Consider the following 22,989-nt stretch of genomic DNA (forward strand, 5'->3'; position numbering starts at 1 on the left):
GCTGTCATGACAATTTTTTTAATTTTTTTTTTAAAAGAGCATTTTTTTTATTAAAAATGAATCTATTCTTTATATATATATATATATATATATAAAGTCATATCAATCTAAAGGAAAATCCAAATAAAAATTGCCTTTCAATTGAGCCATCAATTACACAAAACCAAAACCCATTACTTCTCTTTGGAACATACTCTCCTCTTGCAATTGTCACAACTTTTCAAGGCTGTTTTTCACTGCCATAAATGATTTATTTCACTCTCTTTTTAGATTAAAGAAACATTATATTAAAAACAATTTAACCTGTAAACTTTAAACGATAACTATTTGGTCATTATACTTTTAATCCATAATAATTAAGTCCTTAAATTTTAATAAGATTTTAGTCTATTTGATCATTATTTAACGTTCCTTTTCTTTTTGTTAACTTAGTCAATTCATCTCCCTATTAAATAGGGAGTAGTTAAGAGACTTGGCTAATGAGTTAAAGGGCTATTAAAAAGGAAAAAGTATAGCCAAAGAAAAATAGGAACCCCTAACAATAATAAGAGTTATAAGTTGCCATTAAATGACCAAAAGCCTTTACAATAACAAACCATCCTCCACATATTCATTTCCCTTTCTTCCAATCTCATCATTACTTCATCAACAAACAAGCAATAGGTAAGAGTCTTTTCTAAAACTCCATCAACGCACAAACAAACGATCCACTTTTCTTAAAAGTTTTGTCTGTCGAAGCTTTTCTACCATCCTCCTTAGAACTCAAGAACACATCATACAACTTATAGAACAAATCCTGTTCGTGTAAGGTCGTAGTAGGAGGTTTCCACCGTCACATTCTTCCTCTTCTTTCTCTTCATTATATATATATTTGTGTATATATAATCATTTTGTTAAATAATTGATTTTGTCATGTCATATCATATTATCACCCACTCATTCACTACTCTATTTCCACATGTAATTAACTTAACAATCATATATTAGAGAAAAAAGAAAACCCAAAAACCCAATAGAATAATAACAAATAATATCATATCAACCCTCTTGAAATCTTTTATATATATAATAAAAATAAAAACTTCCCCATCCAATAACGTTTCTCACAAAACTCTCTATCTCTCTTTTCTTTCTCTCTTTCTTTCTGTCTTTCCATTATGAAACTCCACAGCAATGAAGTTCCATCAGGGAAAAACTACACCCTTTACAAAACATTAGCCATAGTTTTTAGTTTAGTGATTCTGACAGTGATTCCTCTGTTATACAATCTCATAAACTATTACTCTGTTTTCATTCTCAACAATTCACCAAAATCTCCATCAAGTCCATACTCATCAAGCAGTAGTGGTAATGGAAACAATGGAGTTTTTGAGAAGTTGTCAAATTATGGGAAAGAAGAAGAAGAAGCAGAATGTGATATGTTCGTAGGAGAATGGATACCAAATCCAAATGCTCCATATTATTCAAGCTCGTCATGTTGGGCAATTCATGAACATCAAAACTGTATGAAATATGGAAGACCAGATGGGGGTTTTATGCAATGGAGATGGAAGCCAGATGGTTGTGAACTTCCAATCTTTAATCCTTCTCAGTTTCTTGAGATTATGAGAGATAAATCTTTGGCTTTTGTTGGTGACTCTGTTGGAAGAAACCAAATGCAATCTTTGATATGCCTTCTTTCAAGGGTATGTGTGTCTTCCGATCCTTCTCTTCTTTTTAGTTTCTTTTAATCATTTTTGCTTGTTTTTAACTCTACATCTTCATCAATCTCATCCTCATCATCATTTGTTCATGTCAAAGTTATGTTCATGGTGGCAGTGTATGATGTTTTAATCATTTTGATTAGCTTGTGTACATGTCGTCTTAATCGTGGAATTAGTCCAATTAGGTAGAGCGACTATTACAAATATAGTGTCCCAATTTATACACTAGAGATAAAAAAAAATTTAGATCTAATTCCTGAAATCTCTGGTAAGAAAACCTCTAGTAGAGGACTCCTTAGCAATAGACTTGTTGACAAACTCTTGTTAACCACCGACTCTATTGTTGGTAAACTCTTGTTAGCGACAGATTCTATTGTTAATAAACTCTTGTTCGGTGATAGATTTTAATGCTATCAAACTCTTGTTAGACTCTTGTTAGACGATAGATTCTATAGTTGATAAACTCTTGTTGGAACCTAAATTCTTGTTAGGTGATAGATTCTATAATTGGTAAATTCTTATTGGACGATAGATTATATAGTTAGTAAACTCCGGTTAGAGATAGATTCTAATGCTAATAAACATCCGTTAATGATATCTACTGTGTGTTGTGTTGTAGTATATATGTGTGTCTATGTATGTATCTACAACCCTCCATTAAGATGAAGAGAGAGATGAGCCATATTCATTTGGGTTTCTATTATTATGTTGGTTTTTTTTTTTATTCAAAGGTGAGTTTTCTAATAAAAGTTCTAAATTTGTTTTTGCCATTTTTGAGATGGGATTTTGGAATATATTCCTTTTTCTGAAATGACTTTAATAATATGAGTGTTTGTGCCTAAAAGTTCAATAATTTTGAATGTGACATTAAATAATACAGTTGAAAACAAAATTTAATATATTCATGTTTTGAGGGAAGGAAATTAAATTCTAATCTACACTTAGAGTGTATGGTTTATAAATCATATCATCTATATATTCTTTTTTCTAATTTTAGAATTAAAATTGTTTCAACTTCACTAAATTATAATCAATGCTTATATATATATATATATATATATATATATATATATATATATATATATATATATATATATATAATAAAAGACACACACAAAAAGAAAAAGAAAAAGAAAAGATTATAATATTAATAAAATGATCAAATCAGCTCTTAATGGGTTAATTTCAATTATCTAATCTAACTTTGTGAAAGCATCTTGTGAGTTATGACTAAAAAAAGATTGGAAAAGTAACCCAAAGTGATAAAAGTTCACTTTTTATGTTTAAGATTTTAATTAAAAAGGTCAATTATTGGTTTTTGGGGAATCTCAATGCCATTCCCAAGATCACCTCTTTTTTCACTAACTTTCACAATTTTGAAAACAATATTGTATTTATTTAACCATTGAGATTTGATGAGAAAATATTTTACATTCCAAATAATATTTTTAATTTGGCAAAAAAACAACAACAATAACAATAATAATAAAAAGGAGCATACCGTGGGAATCTTTGAGCACTTGGTAACATGACAAGTAGTTTGTATTATAGTTGCACACAACACAAAGGCCAAAGAAGGAACCATGCATGTGAGTCATCTCTATGTCTCTTCCCATTTCTCTCTTTCTCTGTCATCTTTTTCTATATTTTTTATTTTATGTTCAATGTTGCTTTCTATATCCATTTCATTCTTCTTTATTGTGAATTGTTTTCTTCATCTCCTTTCTATTTCAATCATTTTGTGGTTCATATTGGATTTTAACATGAAAATTTTAATCGGTTCTTTATCGACATCAACGTCACAAACACTTAATTCATTTTTATTGAGTCTTTTAGTTAAAAATAGGTGATAATACCTGAATGTTCGAAAAAAAAGAAACTTAGAAACTAAAAGTATAATTAATTGAATCTAAATTGAAGGAGATTTTAATAACCAAAATAGGATTTTTTTTTTTTTCTTTTCTTAAAGCTGAACTTAAGAAGATTTTATTAGAAAAAAGAAAAGAAAAACAAAGAAACTTTTGAATATAAAATAGAAAAGGTGATGTGTTTGAGCTTTTTCTTTTGTTAGAGGAAAAAAACAAAGAGAAAAATAGTTATATGCCAGCTTGCTAAGTTGTGACAATTTAACTAATAAAAATACTTTGCAAAAAAGTTATAATAACAATAATATAAATTTTAAATCTTATGGATAAGACTTGGGAATAATAAATCCCCACCTGATAATTACCAAACAAAGAACAAAAGGGTCCCCAGTAATTTTGATTCCTATAAAAAAAGAATAAATACCATAAATTCTTATTTGTCTTTTTTCTTTTCTACCTCTATTATTCTTTTTTCCAATTTTAGATGTAATTCTTATATAGTTTTTTTATTTTCAAATATATATTGTTAGTAATTTTCAGAACCCACCTAACATATATTTATATATACCCATTGCAAAAGAAGAAAAAAAAGGTGTGTCTCAATCTTTTTAGAAACAATTTAATAACAAAGAGAAAACATGAAGTATTCAATAACATCGAAAAATGAAACGACTTGGATAAAGCTTTAAGATAGCAATTAGGGAAGGAAGTCTAATCAAACTCTCTCGATGTGATTAGTCTTTTAAAAATTACTCAAAATCTCATTATAAAAAAAAAATCAATTTGATTTTACAATTTTTTCGATTTCACAATTCTATTTATTACCTCGATGTTTATAGTTGGGTATTTTTAGTTGATTTAAAAAATGAAAAAAAAGGTAATTATTGGTTTGTTTGGACATATATGGCATCATGTGGTATAGAATAATATTCACATGATAAAAGTGGATTAATATAATTAAATAAATAAAAATTTCCCAAGAAAAGCAATTTTAGAATAGCAGCAAATAAAATCTGAATAAAATAAAATAAAAATAAAAATAAGAGTATTTATTTGTTTATTTTTCTCTCTCTCTCTAACATTTTTGCCGACAATGGTGTATTGTGTCAGAAGAGAAGTGGAATATTGTAAACATTTGACCAACAAATATTTTTATTAAAAGTACATCTCATATGTTTGAGACATTGTTTTCATTGTATTTTTTAATATTATTCTTTTAGAAAAATGTTTCCTTTTTTTCCTCTCACTTTTAGAGAGAGAAAGTATATGATACTTTAAATTAATTAAAGGTTTCTTTTTATTATTGTTTTTCAACTTTTTAGATGGAGAAATTTCTTTAAAAGAAAATTATGAGCTTCTTCTGACTGGTTTTATTAAATTAAAGTTTATGGTCAGATGAGTTTAGATCCAAAATATAATTAAAAATAAACCAATTAAATATATATGTGTGTGTTGTATAAAAAAGTGTGCAATCAAATTTTCTAATTAGTAGTTCTTGTGGGTGGGAATTGTGGAATTATAATTTGTAATAATAACACAATTCATATTTATTATGTTTAAATTAATCCAAAAAAGTTTAATCATGAAATTAAGAAAATATTTGTACCAATATTGAGTTGTTTTAAACGCTAATTTTTCTTTTTTTGTTAAAAGTATATATTTAAGTGGTGAAACTTTACCTTTTTATTTATTCATTTATTTGTTGTTATTTTAGAAAAGAAACTTTATCTATTTTTAACATTGCTCTTCACTTTAAATTATATTCTATCTTTTGTCTTTCTGTTTTATTTAAACTCAACAAAGGTGAAGATTGAAGAAAGTATTTTGTTAATGAGTCTTGGATTTGAGTGTCCTCTCAATTCTTACCTAAAATTTTAAAGAATTAATAGTCTTACGGTGTTTTAGAAATATTTATTTAAAGTTCGTGAATGTTATTTCCTTCCAAAAGTGAAGGAGAATATGAAATGATATAATGTTTTAAGTTTACTTTCATCTATAAACTTAAACTTCGTGAGCAAAAATTAATTGGTATTTTGATAGGTGGAATATCCAGTAGACGAGTCATACACGGCAGACGAGAATTTCAAGAGATGGAAATACAAAACCTACAACTTCACAATGGCCAGTTTCTGGACACCACATCTAATCAAAGCCAATATGGGAGATGCCAACGGTCCTACTAAAACCGGTCTCTTCAACCTCTACTTAGACGAACATGACCAAGAATGGACAACTCAAATCGACGAATTCGACTACATCATCATCTCTGCTGGCCATTGGTTCTTCCGTCCGATGGTTTTCTACGAAAACCACCGCATTGTTGGTTGCCATTACTGCCTCCTCCCAAACGTCACTGATCTTGGAATGTACTATGGTTACCGAAAAGCCTTCCGAACAGCATTCAAAACCATAAACAGCTTAAAGAATTTCAAGGGAATAACAATTCTAAGAACATTTGCACCGTCACATTTCGAGAACGGGCTATGGAATGAAGGAGGGAATTGTTTAAGAACACAACCGTTTCGAAGCAATGAAACGCAATTGGAAGGGCATAATCTAGAGTTGTATATGATTCAAATGGAAGAATATAGGATTGCAGAAAAGGAAGGAAGAAGAAAAGGGAAGAAATTTAGGCTTCTTGATACGACACAAGCAATGTTGTTGCGGCCGGATGGGCATCCGAGTCGGTACGGGCATTTGGCGAGTGAGAATGTGACATTGTATAATGATTGTGTTCATTGGTGTCTACCGGGGCCTATTGATGCTTGGAGTGATTTCTTGCTTCAGATGTTGAAGATGGAAGGGATTAGATCAGCTAGGGATAGGTTACAGTTTGGTTAGAGCTAGGCTAGACTTCATTTATATTGTTTTTTGTTGTTTTTCATGATCTTCTTTTGGGATTTGTATAATAATTTGTTTGTATCATTGTTTATTTTTAAGTTGTATGTATGTAATTAGACATTGTGAAAGAAGTAATAAGAGAGCATAATTTAATTAAACAAGCAACTTAACTATGAAAAGCACCTTCCCAAAATAAAATCTAGAGAATCCTTCCCAAAATAATAATCTATACTTCTACAACATAATAATTTTAGTAATTTTTACTCGTGATATCAATTTACACTATCATCAACCAATATTTAGTAAAAAACATAATTTGAATCAATCAAACATTTTAAAATTTCATAAACCAATCAATTTAAACCCTTAATTGCAAAATTGTAAGTTTTGCGGCAGATTTTTCCAAACAAAATGTAATAAATAAAAGGTGTGAATTAATACACTTAAAATTTTTTGGAGTTTAATGGATGTATACCCTAAAATTCGGGTTATAATAAATTTTATTTCGAGCATGTGTGGCTGCAAATTACACAAGTACTTTATTCTTTGGCTTCTTATTATAAGATCTTAAGTATTTGTTGTGGTTAAGATGTCTTAGTTTCGTGTTAAAAGGCTGCAAGTTCTCACCCTATGTACAATCTGATAGAAAGAAGAAACAAGAGAATAGTATTATCAAACTGTCAACTCAATAGATAGGAATTAAATGGATGGATGGCCATCAACTACTCCATAATCCAATCTCTATCTCTTATCTCTATCCCAGTCCAAATCTCTTCAGCACAACCCCATTTCAATTATTTTTCATGTTTTTTCAAAAAGAAAAAAAAAAAAAAAAAAAAAAAAAAAAAAAAAAAAAGAAATTTGGCATTAGAGTCTAACGGAGAAAGGAAAATCCAACTGTACTTGATATAGACTCTACTCTATACCATGTTGCCTATCACAAAGAAAGATGACAACTCCTTTCATATAATAATCTAAATCCAATTGCTTTTCTTTTCTTCCCTTTTTTTTTTTTTTTTTTATGATTTTATCCAAGAAGATTCTATTCTTTCACAAATGTTGTTAATTCAGACTCCAGCTTGGTTCATTGACCTTCATTACCCATTATTTGATTCATTATTGAAAGGAAAGAAGTTTCCCGTTTTCAGTAAATCTGAGCGTAAAAAAAGTCAATATCCCATTTCAAAGAAGCAATAATGAAACAGGCAAACCTTCAATGCTAAGCTAAGTTTTTATCACTATGTCCCCAATGTGTAATCATCAAGAGCCTATATCAATTGTAGACCACACCACAAACTGATGACTCAGACCTATCCTATGAGGTGGCTAAATGTTGAAAATCATTTCTATCATTGCTTCAAGTATTTAGCAAAAAGAAAAAACAAAAACAAAAAAGTTTAAATGTCTTTTTCCTTATGTGCATATGCTACAATAGTTTATTATCTGTGTGTATGGGTGTGCGTGTGTATACATATTGTACCAAGGTTACTGATTTTGAAGGGTTATTTTTCTCTGTTTCCTTGAAAGTAGCAAACAATAAAGCTGCTAAGTAAAAATTTAAAATAACTTACTTGCTCCATGTGGTAGTTACTCTGTATCCTTATCTGTAAAGCATGTTTCTCCGAGAATTTTATGAGGATATCTGTCTGTAATCTGTATGAGTGTTGTATGGTTGTCGGTGGCCCAAAGAAATTGTGTTTTTTCCATCTGTCCCACTAAATTTTTAATAATGAAATATTATGCAATGCCTAATAAAACCAAAGTTGTATATTAATAATGGTGGTTTGGTAGGTAATCCAAGCCAAGAATAGTAGCATTACTATTATATGAATGAATGCTTTTTAATAATTTACCCTAAGTTGCTTTTTACATGGACCTACACCTATCACAAAGAAAGAGAGAAAGTATGTGCGAGTGTGTTATATGAATGAAAACATTTGGTATCTAGATTTCAGAGCTGTTTTCAACATGAAGCTTCATGCTTTTGAAGCTCCAATTGTTAACAAATCAGTGTTGTGGAATTCCTACAAAGGGATTCTTCTAGCTCTGACACTGATTCTTCTAACAATCATTCCTCTGTCTACAAACAAGAATTTGCCTTCATCAGTGCCAAGCCTATGGAAAAACATCACCAGTCTGAAGACAGTGAAGTCAGAGAAGAAATGTGACGTGTTTCGTGGCGCTTGGGTGCCGAAATCCGAGCAGCCGTATTACATGAATGACACTTGTGATATGATGTTTGAATACCAAAACTGTTTGAAGTATGGAAGGCCAGATAGAGAATTCTTGAAGTGGAGATGGAAACCAGATGAATGTGAGCTTCCTCTTTTTGATTCTGCTCAGTTCTTGGAAATTGTTAAAGGGAAGTCCCTTGCTTTTGTTGGAGACTCCGTCGCTAGAAATCATATGCAGTCATTGTTGTGTCTCCTCTCCAATGTAAGTCCATTCTCCAAACACATTTTTTCAATCTCAAGAGTTAAAAACTCTGTTTTTCGTTTTCCAATCGTGTTTTGCATATGTTGCAGGTATCTCATCCAATGGATGTTTCTCTTAAATACAACCTAACATACGATTTCAAAAGGTGGTTCTTTCCTGATTACAATTTCACCGTGGCAAGATTCTGGTCACCATATTTGGTTAAAAGCAGGGACGCAGACCAGAATGGTTTCTCCTCCAACAGCCTCATGAATCTATACTTGGATGAGGCAGACGAAACCTGGACTTCCGCGGTCGAAACTTTCGACTATGTGATCTTCTCAGCAGGACAGTGGTTTTTTCGCCCTCAAGTATATTATGAAAATGGTCAAATGAAAGGATGTTTCAATTGCCAGCAAAGTAATGTCACACAGATTTTGAACTTCTATGGTTACGGGAAAGTCTTTCAAACTGCCTTTAGGAAGCTTATGGGGCTCAAAGGCTACAAAGGGATGACATTTATGAGGACATTTTCTCCATCGCACTTTGAGAATGGAGATTGGAACAAAGGAGGTAACTGTGCAAGGACAAGGCCATTTACAAAGGAAGAGATGAACTGGAAAAGTTTTGTCTTTGAGTTGCATAAGGCTCAAGTGGAGGAATTCAGAGCAGCAGAGGAGGAGGGGTTGAGGAGAGGCCTGCAATTCAGGCTGTTAGACACAACTGAGGCTATGCTGATGAGACCAGATGGGCATCCAAACCATTATTCTCCACCTAGGAATGGGAATATAGCTGACTGTGTGCACTGGTGTTTGCCAGGCCCCATTGACACATGGAATGAGTTTTTATTCTATATACTGAAGCAGGAAGGGAAGATACACATTGATAATGTATAGGGTAGATGAGTTTTGTTAAAAAAAATATACGGTTTTTTATTTTTTATAATATATACTGTAATATCATTGCATTTGTTTCTATGAACTACTCCAGATTCTTCACGGGGTGTTGGTGGCCACTAATTACTAGAAAGTTGGGATAGTTTGTGGTATCTTAGCTGATAAGTTTATAAAGAAAGCTGTAATAAGACATGTATGGTAATAATAAATATATTCTTTAATCAGTGGGATTACGCTGAATCCTGCTATAACAACCAAATAAAAATGGAGGCTGTTTAGCTGCTTAATTTATAAGCATTAAAATAATGACTTTGTGACCATTCACAAACATATAGCTTTTCAAACCAGAACAAATTATATTCATTCGAAATTCTCGCTCATAAGAACAAATTAAAAAAAAAAAGAACTTTCAAAGTAAACTAAACTAAACAGGTTTTCAATGAATTTTATTTATAAAATTAAAATAAATTTAAGAATCTTCTGTGTAGGTTGTGTAACAAAAAATATGCTCGTTTCGTTGCACACTCAACATGTTCATTCCATACTAAACAGCCCTCTCAGATGCAAGAAATCACAAATGATCTCTCTTGTAGGTAAAGCAATGGAGGATCCCATGTACTATCCCTTCCTTTTCTTGACAGGAAGCACCTATTCGCTGTTCATAGCTTGCAACCCTCAAATTCTTTTGTATTTCAAATTACAAAAAATGAGGAATATATATCCTGCAACTTCAGTTTCATCTTCTCATTCATAATCACAATCATATCTTAACTAGCAAAAAGTTTCGATCTTTCTGCAGCTTTAATCGGTGCTGTTTCTGCAGCTTTAATCACTAAAAAGCTTGAATCTTGACTTGCTGAGATTCCATGTTCAAGAAGATTGAAAGAGAACTCAGGCGGGCATTTAAAGGGAAACGTCACTCCCCTCCACTGCGTCTTCCACCACCACCTCCTCCTCCTCCACCTCCACCACAGACCCCCGAGTCACAGCCACCAGAACCTTCTCAAAAACCATCAGAGCCCACTCCATTCCTATTTCCTTCAACTCAATCCACAGTGCTCCCCGATCCTTCAGTTTTCTTTTCCCCTGAACTCCTCTCAGCCCCTCTCCCTTCAAACAGTTTCTTCCAGAACTTCACTCTCAATAATGGCGACCAACCTGAGTACATCCATCCCTATTTGATCAAATCCTCACTCTCCTCCATCTCTGTTTCCTACCCATCAATCTTATCCACCTGTGCTTCAGAATGCCAAATTTTCACCCCTGACCTCACCATCTCTCCCTCTGAAAAAATAAACCCACTTCCCCAGAAATCTCACGTGATCTCCTCATTTAATGATTTGAGTGTCACTTTAGATATTCCTTCCTCCAACCTCCGTTTCTATCTCGTCCGAGGAAGCCCATTTCTCACTTTCACAGTTTCCAAAGGCGTTGCCTTTTCAATCTCCACCATTCATGAAGTTATCTCCTTTTCCTTCAATAATGCACTCACCAAATACACAATAAAATTAAAAAACAATCAAACATGGCTTATTTACTCCTCATTTCCCATCAATTTGACACATAATCTTTCTATGATTACTTCTGGGGGATTTGCAGGAATCATTAGGATTGCAGCATTGCCAAATTCCGACCTGGAGTGTGAACGGATACTTGACCGGTTTAGTTCGTGTTACCCAGTCTTGGGTGAGGCACAGTTTACGAAGCCATTTTGTTTGGAATATAAATGGGAGACGAAAGGATGGGGGGATTTGCTCATGCTTGCACACCCTCTGCATCTTCGTCTCCTACGAGGCAGTGATGATAATGTAATTATTTTAGATAAGTTCAAGTATAAAAGTATAGATGGTGAGCTTGTGGGTGTGGTGGGAAGTTCATGGGCTTTGAAACCAGAACCAATTTCAGTAAGCTGGCATTCAATTAGGGGCGTAGAGGAAGAATCCTTTGCTGAAATTATTTCTGCACTCCGTAAAGATGTTGAAGCTCTAAATTCAACATCTATGATATTGACAACAAAGTCTCCTTATTCTTATGGCAAATTGATAGCAAGAGCAGCAAGGTTGGCAGTGATTGCTGAGGAAGTGAGATCTCTTGAAGTGGTTCCAGAAATAAGAAAATTTCTAATAGGCGCAATTGAGCCTTGGTTAAATGGGACATTTGAGGGGAATGGTTTTTTATACGATGAAAAGTGGGGTGGAATTGTAACCAAAGAAGGGGCCTTCGATCATAGTGCAGACTTTGGATTTGGAATTTATAATAATCACCATCATCATCTGGGCTACTTTCTTTATGCCATTGCTGTGCTGGTGAAAATAGACCCCGCTTGGGGGAGAAAGTATAGTCCTCAAGTCTATTCTCTCATGGCAGACATCATGAACTTGAGCAGGAGAGCCAATTCAAAGTTTCCAAAGTTGAGATGCTTCGATCCATATAAACTGCATTCTTGGGGAACAGGATTGGCCGAATTCACAGATGGGCGGAGTCAAGAGAGCGTCAGTGAAGCAGTGAATGCTTACTATTCTGCAGCTTTGGTGGGGTTAGCTTATGGAGACGCCCATCTTGTATCCATTGGCTCTATGCTGGCAGCATTGGAGATTAAAGCAGGTCAGATGTGGTGGCAAATAAGAGAAGGAGAAACAACTTTGTACAAGGAAGAATTTGTTAAGGAAAACAGGGTGGTGGGAGTATTGTGGTCTAACAAAAGGGACAGTGGATTATGGTTTGCTCCTAGTGAATGGAAAGAGTGTAGGCTTGGTATTCAAGTGTTACCCATATTGCCAATCACTGAGCTGTTGCTCTCGGATGTTGGGTTCGTAAGGGAGCTTGTGAATTGGGCATTGCCTTCTCTGGGAAGAGAAGGTGTTGGGGAAGGATGGAAAGGCTTTGTTCATGCTCTGGAAAGTATTTATGACAAAGATGGTTCTTTGCAGAAGATTAGGAACTTGAAAGAATTTGATGATGGAAACTCACTTACCAACCTGTTATGGTGGGTTCACAGTAGAGGCAAAGAAGAAGAAAATATCAGTAACAGTAAAATACATCTAGTTTAGCACCAAATTTCTCTTCTTCCGGTCAATGTCAAGTTGTATAAAAAAATCAAGCCTCAAAATCACAAAGCATCATCATGCTGCTTCATTTGTCTCCATTAAGTTATTTTTACTTGGATCATCCTATGTATAGATAATATACTTGTTAAATCATCATAACACTACAGGGGTTCAAATGCAACATTTCTTCCTCTGGTACCATGTTAAATCAATGAATTATGCTAAATTTAATCATATCAATACTGACACGAGTTTTAACCTCTACATACATAGCTCTTATTCCACTTTATTTGAAAACTTCTTCTCATCACTCACTTTCTGCTTTCAAAATTTGGCTAAAAACTAAGACTGGACAAAAATGGTTTCTCCTTTAATACTGCCTTAGATTGAACTGTTAGCATGCATCTCAGTTCTCTGATGTGCAATTGCCAAAGAAAAGCAAATCAGCAACCTCAGAACTTAGAAAGTTTTCAGGAACTTTAAATATGGAGATTAGTTTCATTTCAGCGGACCGATAGTCTTCATTTCAACGGTGCTTGAGTTTGTGTCTCTTCAATCAAAGAAGGTAAGACAAATAAACATTGGGGTCGGGAAAGAAAATGAATTATGTCGAAGATACAGTTTGCTTACATTTACAAACCAACACTATAATTTACTATACTTTTCCGAGCCATTTTTGTAAAGTTTCTATGAATAGAATTTTGATTTGTTTGTTTCATGTTGCCAATAATCAAATATTGTATTAATGCATGATTAGTCGAGTCTAAACAATATTTAATTGAAAAATATTCATATAAATAAACAAACAAACAGTACTGATGCATGTGATTTCATACTAAAAGCAATAACGATTATAAACTTACCATTGCCGCTCACGATTTAAACCAATCCTGCAAGTTTGATGATCAAGCTCTATCACCACCACACTCAGATAGGATTCCAATCAAGCCATAATGAAATTGTCTAATTTGTTCATTACTTTTCCTTGGCTTTCATTTTCATCGGAGTTGATTGAAGGTGGTGGGAAATGCGGCGGATGCAATGCAGTGTGTTAGGGTTTTCATGCAGCAATCGAAGACGCATATTGATTGAGAAATGGCGGGTAATTCATTGGATTTCGCAGTTTTATACTATCAATTTTAGATCGTTGAATGTAATTTCAAATTTGATTAATTTTTTTAAGGTTACTTGTCAAATAAAAAGAAATTGAAGGTTAAAAATCACATTCCCTCCCTTTGTTTTCATTAAAATAACAATTTGATCTTTAAATTTTCAAAAATAACATTTTAGTCCTCCTACTTTAAAAATAGTTACAATTTAGTCCTTGTTGTTGAAGTTGATCTTAAGATCTAAAACAAGTATGAGGTAACTGTCATCTAGGATCCACGTGTACAACTTCCAGTCCGATAGAGTCATTGGCTTTTTGTATGATTGGAATCCAAGCAATTCCCTTCGATTGATTCTATTTTATTGTACAATATAAAACCCTAAGAAATATTAGATTGAAAGGAAAGGGAAGATGCAAATCTCGCACGTTACTTAGGATCCAACACCTCCATGTTTTATAGCAAAAACAAGCTCTAGATCTCATAACTTTAAAGTGGTGTTTTATCCTCTTGGTTTTAACTGATTCAAGCTTAAATGTAACATCGATTCTGAATGACAATCAACTCACTTTCTGTATATGAGATCTTAACAGCAACTTTAACAGTAAAGACTAAATCGTAATCATTTCATGCACACTATTTATATAAAATTCAACATCATTTAAAATAAACTTATTAAAGTAAGGATAACATTTTATTTTTATTTCAATTCATGTTTATATTTTACTATATTATGTTAAATAAATATTATTTCACTAAGAACAAACAATCAATAAATAAATACTTATCAAACACGTTTATTTTTATCGTGGTTTTTCTAAGAAATATAACTTATATTTTAGATATATGAATATACATTTATAATCTTTTTAAAAAAATAAATAATATCATTCACTACAATAATTGTATTTTACATTTTTCTTTTCTTTCATTTTAAGAAGGTTCCTTTAAAGATCATCATTCTATTAATATATTAGATTTTGGATATAGAAAACCAACAAAGTTATCAAAGTCTCCTCTATGTTTACCCCACACATTATTCTTTTCACTTAAGAAATTTATTGATTCTCTTAAACATTAAGAAATAAATAAAACTCATCTCTACATTTTTTTTTTCTTGAATTGAATACTTTTTCCATGTCTTCTATCAAATTTTTTCGAGGGAGAAAAAAATATTAAAACTTAATTTTATATTAAATAAATTTATTTAATTAAATATAGACATTAAATTAATACTATAATTATTTATTTACTAGATTTTGTTATTTTCGAATTATTATTACTAAAGTACAGTTTAATAAATATTATAAATTTTTTATTCACTACAAGTTGAAATATTTAAGTTAATCTCTAATCATATTTCGATATAATTGTATTTCTGAAATTGGACAAGCATTTATAGTAATAAACAATACAAATATTCAAGATTGGAGGCTTAAACTTAACAAATAATAATTGAACCCAATTATTTTGGTTATTAAATTTTTCTTGTGCCAAAATGGCCCTTCGAAATTATGACTTTATTATTGCATTAACAACTTGCTTTAAAGAAAAAAAAAAAACATTTGGCTTTTTGCATTTGGCAGAAAAGACAGTGGTTGGAAGATTTTTAAAAATTAAAAAAGATCTATTATTTTATGGGTTCGTTTAGGTACTAAACTTTGTGTCTGTTTACATTTTGATTCCTAACTTTGAAAAACTTTTGTTTTAGTCTTCAAATTTAACTATTTTGGTGTAACGAAATGAGGATGTGACTTTTGGATTATTAGATTCCGTTTTTGTATTTCAATATTGATTTTAAAGGGTCAAATTAAAATATATATTAAATAATTGTTTATTTTAAATAAAATATGGTTTGAATGTAATGGTTGCGACCTCACTCTTTCAATCACCATGTTGTTAACATTCATAGTGAAATTGCCTCAAAATAAAAAACAAACTCAAAAAATGAAGAAAGAAGGAATCGGGAGAAAGGAGGCAAAAAAAAAAAAGAGAGCACCATAACGAATCACAAAATATTTCAAACTTAAGCACTATAAATTTGTATTTGATGAAATTGCATGTTGCATATGAGTTGAAAAAGGAAAATAGAACGTTTTCCAAAATGGTGAAGATTAAAATTTTGAAGGCAAAGTGACCTTTTGTAGTTCTTCCATAAAATAATCAATTTACCAACTAGCTTTTAATTAAAAATCAAAACACGATTTTTAAAGGAGAGTTGTTATAATGGCACAAAAAATGAAGGAAATTTACTAAAATGACAAAATTGCTAAAAATATTTATAAAATATAGTAAAATATCAGATTCTATAAACGATAGACATTGATAGAATGTCTATTAAATGCACTGATAGACAATGATAGAAGTCTATCGATATCTATTATTGATAAAATTTGAAAGTTTGCTATATTTGTAAATATTTTGGTTCATTACGATATATTTGAAAATTCTAAAAAATGAAACTATTTACAAAATATAGTAAAATATTTAAATAGGCTATAAAGAATTTGATGAATTTTATTATATTTTGTAAATCATTTGAATATTTTGATATTGTTGAAAATGTCTCATTTTTAAAAGTAATTATCTTATCTAACAGATTTAGTCATACAAATATAGAAGTTATGTCATCATTCCCTTAAAAAGTTAACACACTCTTAACGATAATGACTAATTTTCTTTTATATTTTTAACTTTACGAACTGAAACAAACATTTTTAAAGGTTTAAGAAAATAAAATTTAGGAAGAGTTTTTTCTTTTTATTTGGTCTTTCACCACATTAATTTACATTGAAAATTATCACCACATTAATTTACATTGAAAATGATGTGATGTGTATCTTTCAATTTTATATATTAATAATTACATCAATCCTCAATTTATTTTAACAAGAGAAAAAAAGGAAAAACATTCCACTAGTTTTTTCAAAAACATATTTTTTGTTCCTAGGTTTGGATTGTTGAACTTTGTTTTTGCTTTGTTTCTAAATTTCAAAATATTACCATTTAAATTTTTAGTTTTTAGTTTTGTTTCAATTTTATTTATAGGTTTCAAAATGTAATCAACTTTTTTATTTTTAAAATTTAAGTTTTGTTTCATTTTGTCCTAAAACCGACAACATCAGCTTTCACCCTTAACAAACATATTTTCATTGATTCTCTCTTCATGATAAAGTAATAAATAAAATCAAAACTTTTTTCTTCATTTTTATATCCTCTAGCCGAGATTTTTAACTATTATGAGACGTTGGTTTGATTCCATTCCTTACAAAACCCATCGGTTTGGTTTGATCTTTTGTTGTCTTGAAAACCAACAAAACCGAATCGGCTTTTACACGAATTTAATCAAAGTAAATTCCAAACTATATATTTACACCGATTCTCTCTTAAAGATAAAGTAACAAATAACCCAAAATTCTTATCGACATATTTTATCTCATTCCTTAGTCTTTTCTAACACATTAAGGATAAACCACTCTACCCCTTTTGCATTACTTGCAATCCTCTATCTTCTTAGAAAATCCTCCAACTTCACTTCTAATCTAAATTTCCCAATTAAAAGTATCCCAAAATTTCCCTTTATAAATTAAATTTTCCCTTTTCTTTTTTATTCATTCCAAAATCCTAAATCTCGTATTCCGATTTCCAATATTATACAAACAAAAGCTTAGCTCAACTGCGTCAAGGTTCCTACTTCAAATTCATCTCTCTTTTTCTTTCTTACTCATGCCAAATATTACTTTGGAACCCTAAACTCTACTCGATATTCAACAAAAAAGGTGAGGTCCGTATTTAGATGTTCCCTTTCCTTTCAGTTGGTACTTCAAAAAAAGTATTGTTTAAAAAAGTAATTATTCACTAAAAAAATTTGATCTTTGACTTCTAAGATCTTGCCAAATGCAACCCAACAAAATGTTGAAGAAGCTCAAAGGAAATTTCAAAAAATTCAAAACCTTAATCAATAAGACCTTCAACTACTCTTCTTCTTCTTCTTCATCATCATCTAAACGCTATAAATTCTCTTCTTCACCATCTCCTCCTCCGTTATCACCTCCACCGCCGGAAATGTCGTCACCCTCGCAACCTTTCTGGCAATCACCGCCACCCGTCGCCGCCCTCTTCCCTCAAACGCAATCCACCGTTCTTCCCGACCCTTCAAATTTCTTCGCCCCTCACCTTCTTTCCTCTCCTCTTCCCACAAATTCCTTCTTCCAGAACTTCACCGTAAAAAATGGCGATCAGCCGGAATATATTCATCCATATCTAATCAAATCCTCCCTCTCCACTGTATCAATTTCATACCCTTCGATGTTCTCAAACTCCGCTTTCGGTTTTCAGGTTTTTAATGCCGATTGGACTGTCTCTGAAAATCCTTCCTCTGTTTCGCAAAAACCTCATATAATCTCTTCGTTTAGTGATCTTAGTCTAACTCTTGATATTCCTTCTGGTAATCTCCGATTCTTCCTCGTTCGAGGAAGTCCATTTATGACGTTCGAGGTTTTCAATAATACCCAAATTTCAATCTCCACCATTCACGCTATTCTATCGTTTTCGTCCAATAGTTCGTTGACGAAATTCACTGTCACTCTTAACAACAATCAGACATGGCTGATTTATGCATCGTCGCCGATTAATTTGACGCACAGTCTCTCGCAGATTACTTCCGGTGGATTTTGCGGCATCGTCCGAATCGCGGTTTTGCCGAACCCACATTGCGAAACGATCCTTGATCGGTTTTCTTCTTGTTACCCTGTTTCAGGTGAGGTGAATTTCAGAAACCCTTTTAGTTTGGAGTATAAATGGGAGAAGAAGGGGTGGGGTAATTTATTAATGCTCGCACATCCTCTTCATCTCCGTTTACTTGCCGGTGATGGTTCCGGCGCTGTTGTTCTTGATAATTTCAAGTACAAGAGTATCGACGGCGACCTCGTCGGCGTCGTCGGTGGCTCGTGGGTTTTGAAACCTGACCCTGTTTATGTAACTTGGCATTCAATCAATGGCGTTGGAGAGGAATTTCACAGTGAAATTATCTCTGCGCTTGTGAAAGATGTTGAGGGCTTGAAATCTTCACCCATTACAACAACAGCGTCTTATTTCTATGGAAAATCGATTGCTAGAGCTGCAAGGCTCGCATTGATTGCTGAGGAGGTGAATTATCTGCAGGTGATTCCTGAAGTGAGGAAGTTCTTGAAAGGAGCTATTGAGCCATGGCTGCTTGGGACTTTTAATGGTAATGGGTTTCTTTATGATGGGAAATGGGGTGGTCTTGTAACTCAACAAGGGTCTCATGATTCTGGTGGCGATTTTGGATTTGGAGTTTATAATGATCACCATTACCATATTGGTTATTTTCTTTATGCCATTGCTGTTCTGGTGAAGATCGATCCAGCTTGGGGAAGAAAGTTTAAGCCTCATGCTTACTCTTTGATGGCGGATTTCATGAATTTGAGTAGGAGATCTAACTCGATGTTCCCACGTTTGAGATGTTTCGATTTGTATAAACTACATTCATGGGCTTCGGGGTTAACCGAGTTTGCAGACGGTCGAAATCAGGAGAGTACAAGTGAGGCTGTGAATGGTTATTACTCAGCAGCTTTGTTGGGTTTGGCTTATGGAGATACTCATCTTGCTTCCATTGGATCAACACTAACAGCTTTGGAGATCAAGGCTGCTCAAACATGGTGGCAAATCAAGGAAGGGGATAATCTTTATGAAGAAGATTTTGCAAGAGAAAATAAGGTTGTTGGAGTTTTGTGGTCTAACAAAAGAGATAGTGGTTTGTGGTTTGCTCCTCCTGATTGGAGAGAATGTAGGCTTGGGATTCAGGTGCTGCCATTACTACCCATCACTGAGATTTTGTTCTCTGATGCTGACTTTGTTAAGGAGCTTGTGGATTGGACGTTGCCTTCTTTGGGAAGGGAAGGAGTTGGGGAAGGATGGAAGGGATTTGCTTATGCTTTGCAGGGCATTTACGATAAAGATGGGGCGTTGGAGAAGATTAGAAACTTGACAGGGTTTGACGATGGGAACTCGCTCTCTAATCTGTTGTGGTGGATTCATAGTAGAGGAGGAGGAGATGAAGTTGAAGGCTGTGGTGGTGGATGGAAACATTGGTGGTTTAGCCATTAATCAAGTGAACTCAGATTCGATATCTGCGACATGAAACGTATTGAATCCAATCGAACTAAACCAATGGCAAACCCATTTGAATACACTGAAAATGAAACAATCTACAGATTCATCTCATTCACTTTACACATACTGATACATTGAAACATGTGGTTTTAGAAGTGCTGGATTACTTTACTTTATAGATTCATTTGGTGCTGATCATTCTATTGGAATTGAAGAATGAAAATGGCAGGTAGAGGAAGCAAATGAAGTGTATTTCTTTCGAGCAAATTTCTTGTGCAGTTCATTTTCTTTTGGCAGGCTCTTGTGTGTTTGAGCTTGATTCTTCTTCTGTTGTTAATGCCAATTCTTGTGCATTTCATATTGTTTTTATGTTTGATACAAATAAAAGAATTGTATTATTTCTCTGGTAATGGAAAAAAGAAAAAGGAGATGAATAAAAGTTTATGTGAATATTTTTTGTTTTGCTGATTCCATTCTTTTGAATAACTTCATTAGTCATTCTTTATTTCTGCTGTTAAGACTCTTCCCTATCCTGTTGAAAACTTCAAAGATCTAAGTTCAGATCTTTTTGTGGAAATTTGAGGTAAACATTGTTCAAACATCTTGATGTTTTTATTAGACTTAAACGAACACAACTTTGAAAGCTATTCAGTTTGGTCAGTACTTTCAAGGAAATTTTGGTGCTCAATGTTGAACCAAAAAAACTGAAATTGACAAAAAAATAGTTGGATTTTAAAAGTACAGAAACCAAATAAAGTATTTTGGGAGTACTAGGATACAATGAAAAATGAAAAATAAAGTTAAATGTTTAGGGATTAAAATATTTTTGAAGTATTGAAATGAATCGAAGTCAAAAGTACAATAATTAAAGTAGTGTTTAAACATGTTTATTATCTCCCTCCTCTAAGCTCCCATGTGATTATGTTCCTAATATAAACAATTTTTAATCTCAAATGTAATTGGATTACTTTTGATTTAAGTTTACTTAAAATTATTAATTTGTCACATTTATTATTATCATTATCATTTGATCCTAATGACTAAGTCTTCCTTATTTTCTTGTCTTTCTTCAAATTCATGAATAAGCTTTTTTTTAGACAGAATTTTTCTAAACACTACATACGAAATATTCTTCAATTGAAGGTAAAAACTTACCTTGTAATTGAATATCTTGAATGAGGTACAACTACAAAAAATTTCTTCACGATCTTTGCGGTATATTAGGTCATCAACTATGGGATCATCAAATCTCTGATAATCTAGAATAATATAATTTTTCTGACGAAAAGGATTGTAACATAATTTTTTTAATATTCCTGAAGATATTTAAAAATAAACAAAATATATAGACACATAATTTCATATTGTTATTGTAATGATAACAATAAAGATAGAAGATCACATAATTCTTGATTAGATAGTGCCTTAGCTTCTCAATTGTTTCGTGTTCTTTGATTACAAACTTAGAAATGAGTCTTACGTTTTATTTCGATTATGGAACACAAGTTTACCTTTTATATTACAACTGGTTTATTACATATAACACAACATAAGTAATAAGATTATATATCGTCGTGGTAATTGATCTTTTTTTTCGAGGTGGAAAATTCAAATAGTCAATAAGATTGTATATCATATTTCGTACAATACATGTGTCTAACTCAAACTAATGGAGTTTGAGAATTTTGAGATTTGAGTCATAATATCCATTTAACATATAAAACAAGAGAACAAAGAGTGATATTTTAGTTAATATAACAACCTCGTTTGAATGAAATAATAAAGACTTCCTTTTTCACCATTAGGGTAATTATAAAAGTAGCAATTTTTAGAATAATTATTAAGTATGTAGCAATATTTTAAAAAAATTGCAAATATAATAAAGTCTATCAGTGATAGACTTCTATCGTTGATAGACTCTTATGGTTTATCAGTGATAGACCAACATTTGCTATATGGTCTATTAGTGATAGACTCCTATCATTGATAGATTTTGACAGATTTTGCTATATTTGCAATTTTTTTAAATGTTGCTATATACTTAATTATTTTCAATATAATTGCTACATTTGCAACTATCCCTAATTATTATTAACTCTTTTAAAACTGAATTTTCTAAAATTATGATATATGTACATAAATGGCATAATATAGACATGATTTAATAAAGTTTACTCTATAGCATAGCATGTTAAATTTATGCTATAAAATAAAGTTTCTTTATTATTATGAGACCACTCCTAATGGGGCATTCGCACAACTGATTGAGTTGATATAACTAGTAAGCTTGTGTTCGGTCGTAAAGTTGTAAAATAAAGTTTATCGATAATTGTGAAAAAGTAGATTAAGATAAAAAGATAAATTTGCTGGATAAATGTAAAAGGTATATAGCGAATAAGAGATTTCTTGATAAAACTAAAAAGAAGAAAAGATAAAGAATAAGAAGATTCTCTTCGGTTTGTGATTCATTTTTGTTTTTATGTCTTATAAAACAAAAAATACAAAGAAAATAATTAAAACGTATTTGGTATACAGTTTTTAAAATAAAATTTCTAAAAAACAACACTCGAAATAGTTTAAAAAAAATTCAAATCCACAACCAAACACAAAACGTGTTTCGAATACAGTGAAAAATATGAATTTGTTTTTGTTTTTCAAAATAATTTTCGGACCACAAACCAAATAGCGTTTTTTAGTAATTCAGAGTAGGAAAATTTGAACCTAAGATCTCTTGATCCTCATATACATAATATCAGTTGAGCTAAGTTCTTGTTTGCTTATCGAGTGGAAGGATTTATAAGATTTTATTCTTTTAATTTGATAAAACCTCACAAAAAAATTCTTATGAATGATTAATTAAAAGACTTGTAAGTAACCCTTATCGTGTGAATTATTTTATTAGAATTTTATCAAACCACTAAAGAAAATTACATTCGTAAATCACGAGGATTAAGTTTCAACTTTTCCCAAGTCGTTTAGGA

At 31.9% G+C, this 22,989-nt stretch overlaps 4 protein-coding genes across 4 annotated transcripts; all 4 read left to right on the top strand.

Moving 5' to 3' along the window:
• The first annotated feature begins 602 nt into the window (after window positions 1–602).
• Window positions 603–6,567, top strand: LOC103498571 (protein trichome birefringence-like 19). The gene is made up of 2 exons (XM_017046966.2): window positions 603–1,685; window positions 5,609–6,567. The coding sequence occupies exons 1-2, from the start codon at window positions 1,158–1,160 to the stop codon at window positions 6,407–6,409; spliced, it is 1,329 nt and encodes a 442-aa protein (XP_016902455.1). The 5' UTR covers window positions 603–1,157; the 3' UTR covers window positions 6,410–6,567.
• A 1,610-nt stretch (window positions 6,568–8,177) lies between these two features.
• LOC103498570 (protein trichome birefringence-like 19) lies at window positions 8,178–9,822 on the top strand. Its single transcript, XM_008461207.3, has 2 exons — window positions 8,178–8,845; window positions 8,935–9,822. The coding sequence occupies exons 1-2, from the start codon at window positions 8,333–8,335 to the stop codon at window positions 9,718–9,720; spliced, it is 1,299 nt and encodes a 432-aa protein (XP_008459429.1). The 5' UTR covers window positions 8,178–8,332; the 3' UTR covers window positions 9,721–9,822.
• A 324-nt stretch (window positions 9,823–10,146) lies between these two features.
• LOC103498569 (ascus wall endo-1,3(4)-beta-glucanase-like) lies at window positions 10,147–13,001 on the top strand. Its single transcript, XM_008461206.3, has one exon. It carries the CDS (start codon window positions 10,587–10,589, stop codon window positions 12,768–12,770), a length of 2,184 nt encoding a protein of 727 aa, XP_008459428.1. The 5' UTR covers window positions 10,147–10,586; the 3' UTR covers window positions 12,771–13,001.
• A 4,503-nt stretch (window positions 13,002–17,504) lies between these two features.
• On the top strand, window positions 17,505–20,481 carry LOC103498567 (probable endo-1,3(4)-beta-glucanase ARB_01444). Its single transcript, XM_008461205.3, has one exon. The coding sequence runs from the start codon at window positions 17,771–17,773 to the stop codon at window positions 20,000–20,002; it is 2,232 nt and encodes a 743-aa protein (XP_008459427.1). The 5' UTR covers window positions 17,505–17,770; the 3' UTR covers window positions 20,003–20,481.
• Window positions 20,482–22,989: the final 2,508 nt, after the last annotated feature.

This window comes from Cucumis melo, chromosome 9 (genome assembly GCF_025177605.1).
Source record: "Cucumis melo cultivar AY chromosome 9, USDA_Cmelo_AY_1.0, whole genome shotgun sequence".
Taxonomy (NCBI): domain Eukaryota; kingdom Viridiplantae; phylum Streptophyta; class Magnoliopsida; order Cucurbitales; family Cucurbitaceae; genus Cucumis; species Cucumis melo.

Excerpts from the sequence above, each read along its gene's own strand:
- LOC103498571 (XM_017046966.2), top strand. The coding sequence starts at position 1,158 with ATGAAACTCCACAGCAATGAAGTTCCATCAGGGAAAAACTACACCCTT. Across the intron at positions 1,686-5,608 it reads TGATATGCCTTCTTTCAAGG|GTGGAATATCCAGTAGACGA; the intron begins GTATGTGTGTCT and ends GTATTTTGATAG.
- LOC103498570 (XM_008461207.3), top strand. The coding sequence starts at position 8,333 with ATGAATGAAAACATTTGGTATCTAGATTTCAGAGCTGTTTTCAACATG. Across the intron at positions 8,846-8,934 it reads TGTTGTGTCTCCTCTCCAAT|GTATCTCATCCAATGGATGT; the intron begins GTAAGTCCATTC and ends CATATGTTGCAG.
- LOC103498569 (XM_008461206.3), top strand. The coding sequence starts at position 10,587 with ATGTTCAAGAAGATTGAAAGAGAACTCAGGCGGGCATTTAAAGGGAAA.
- LOC103498567 (XM_008461205.3), top strand. The coding sequence starts at position 17,771 with ATGCAACCCAACAAAATGTTGAAGAAGCTCAAAGGAAATTTCAAAAAA.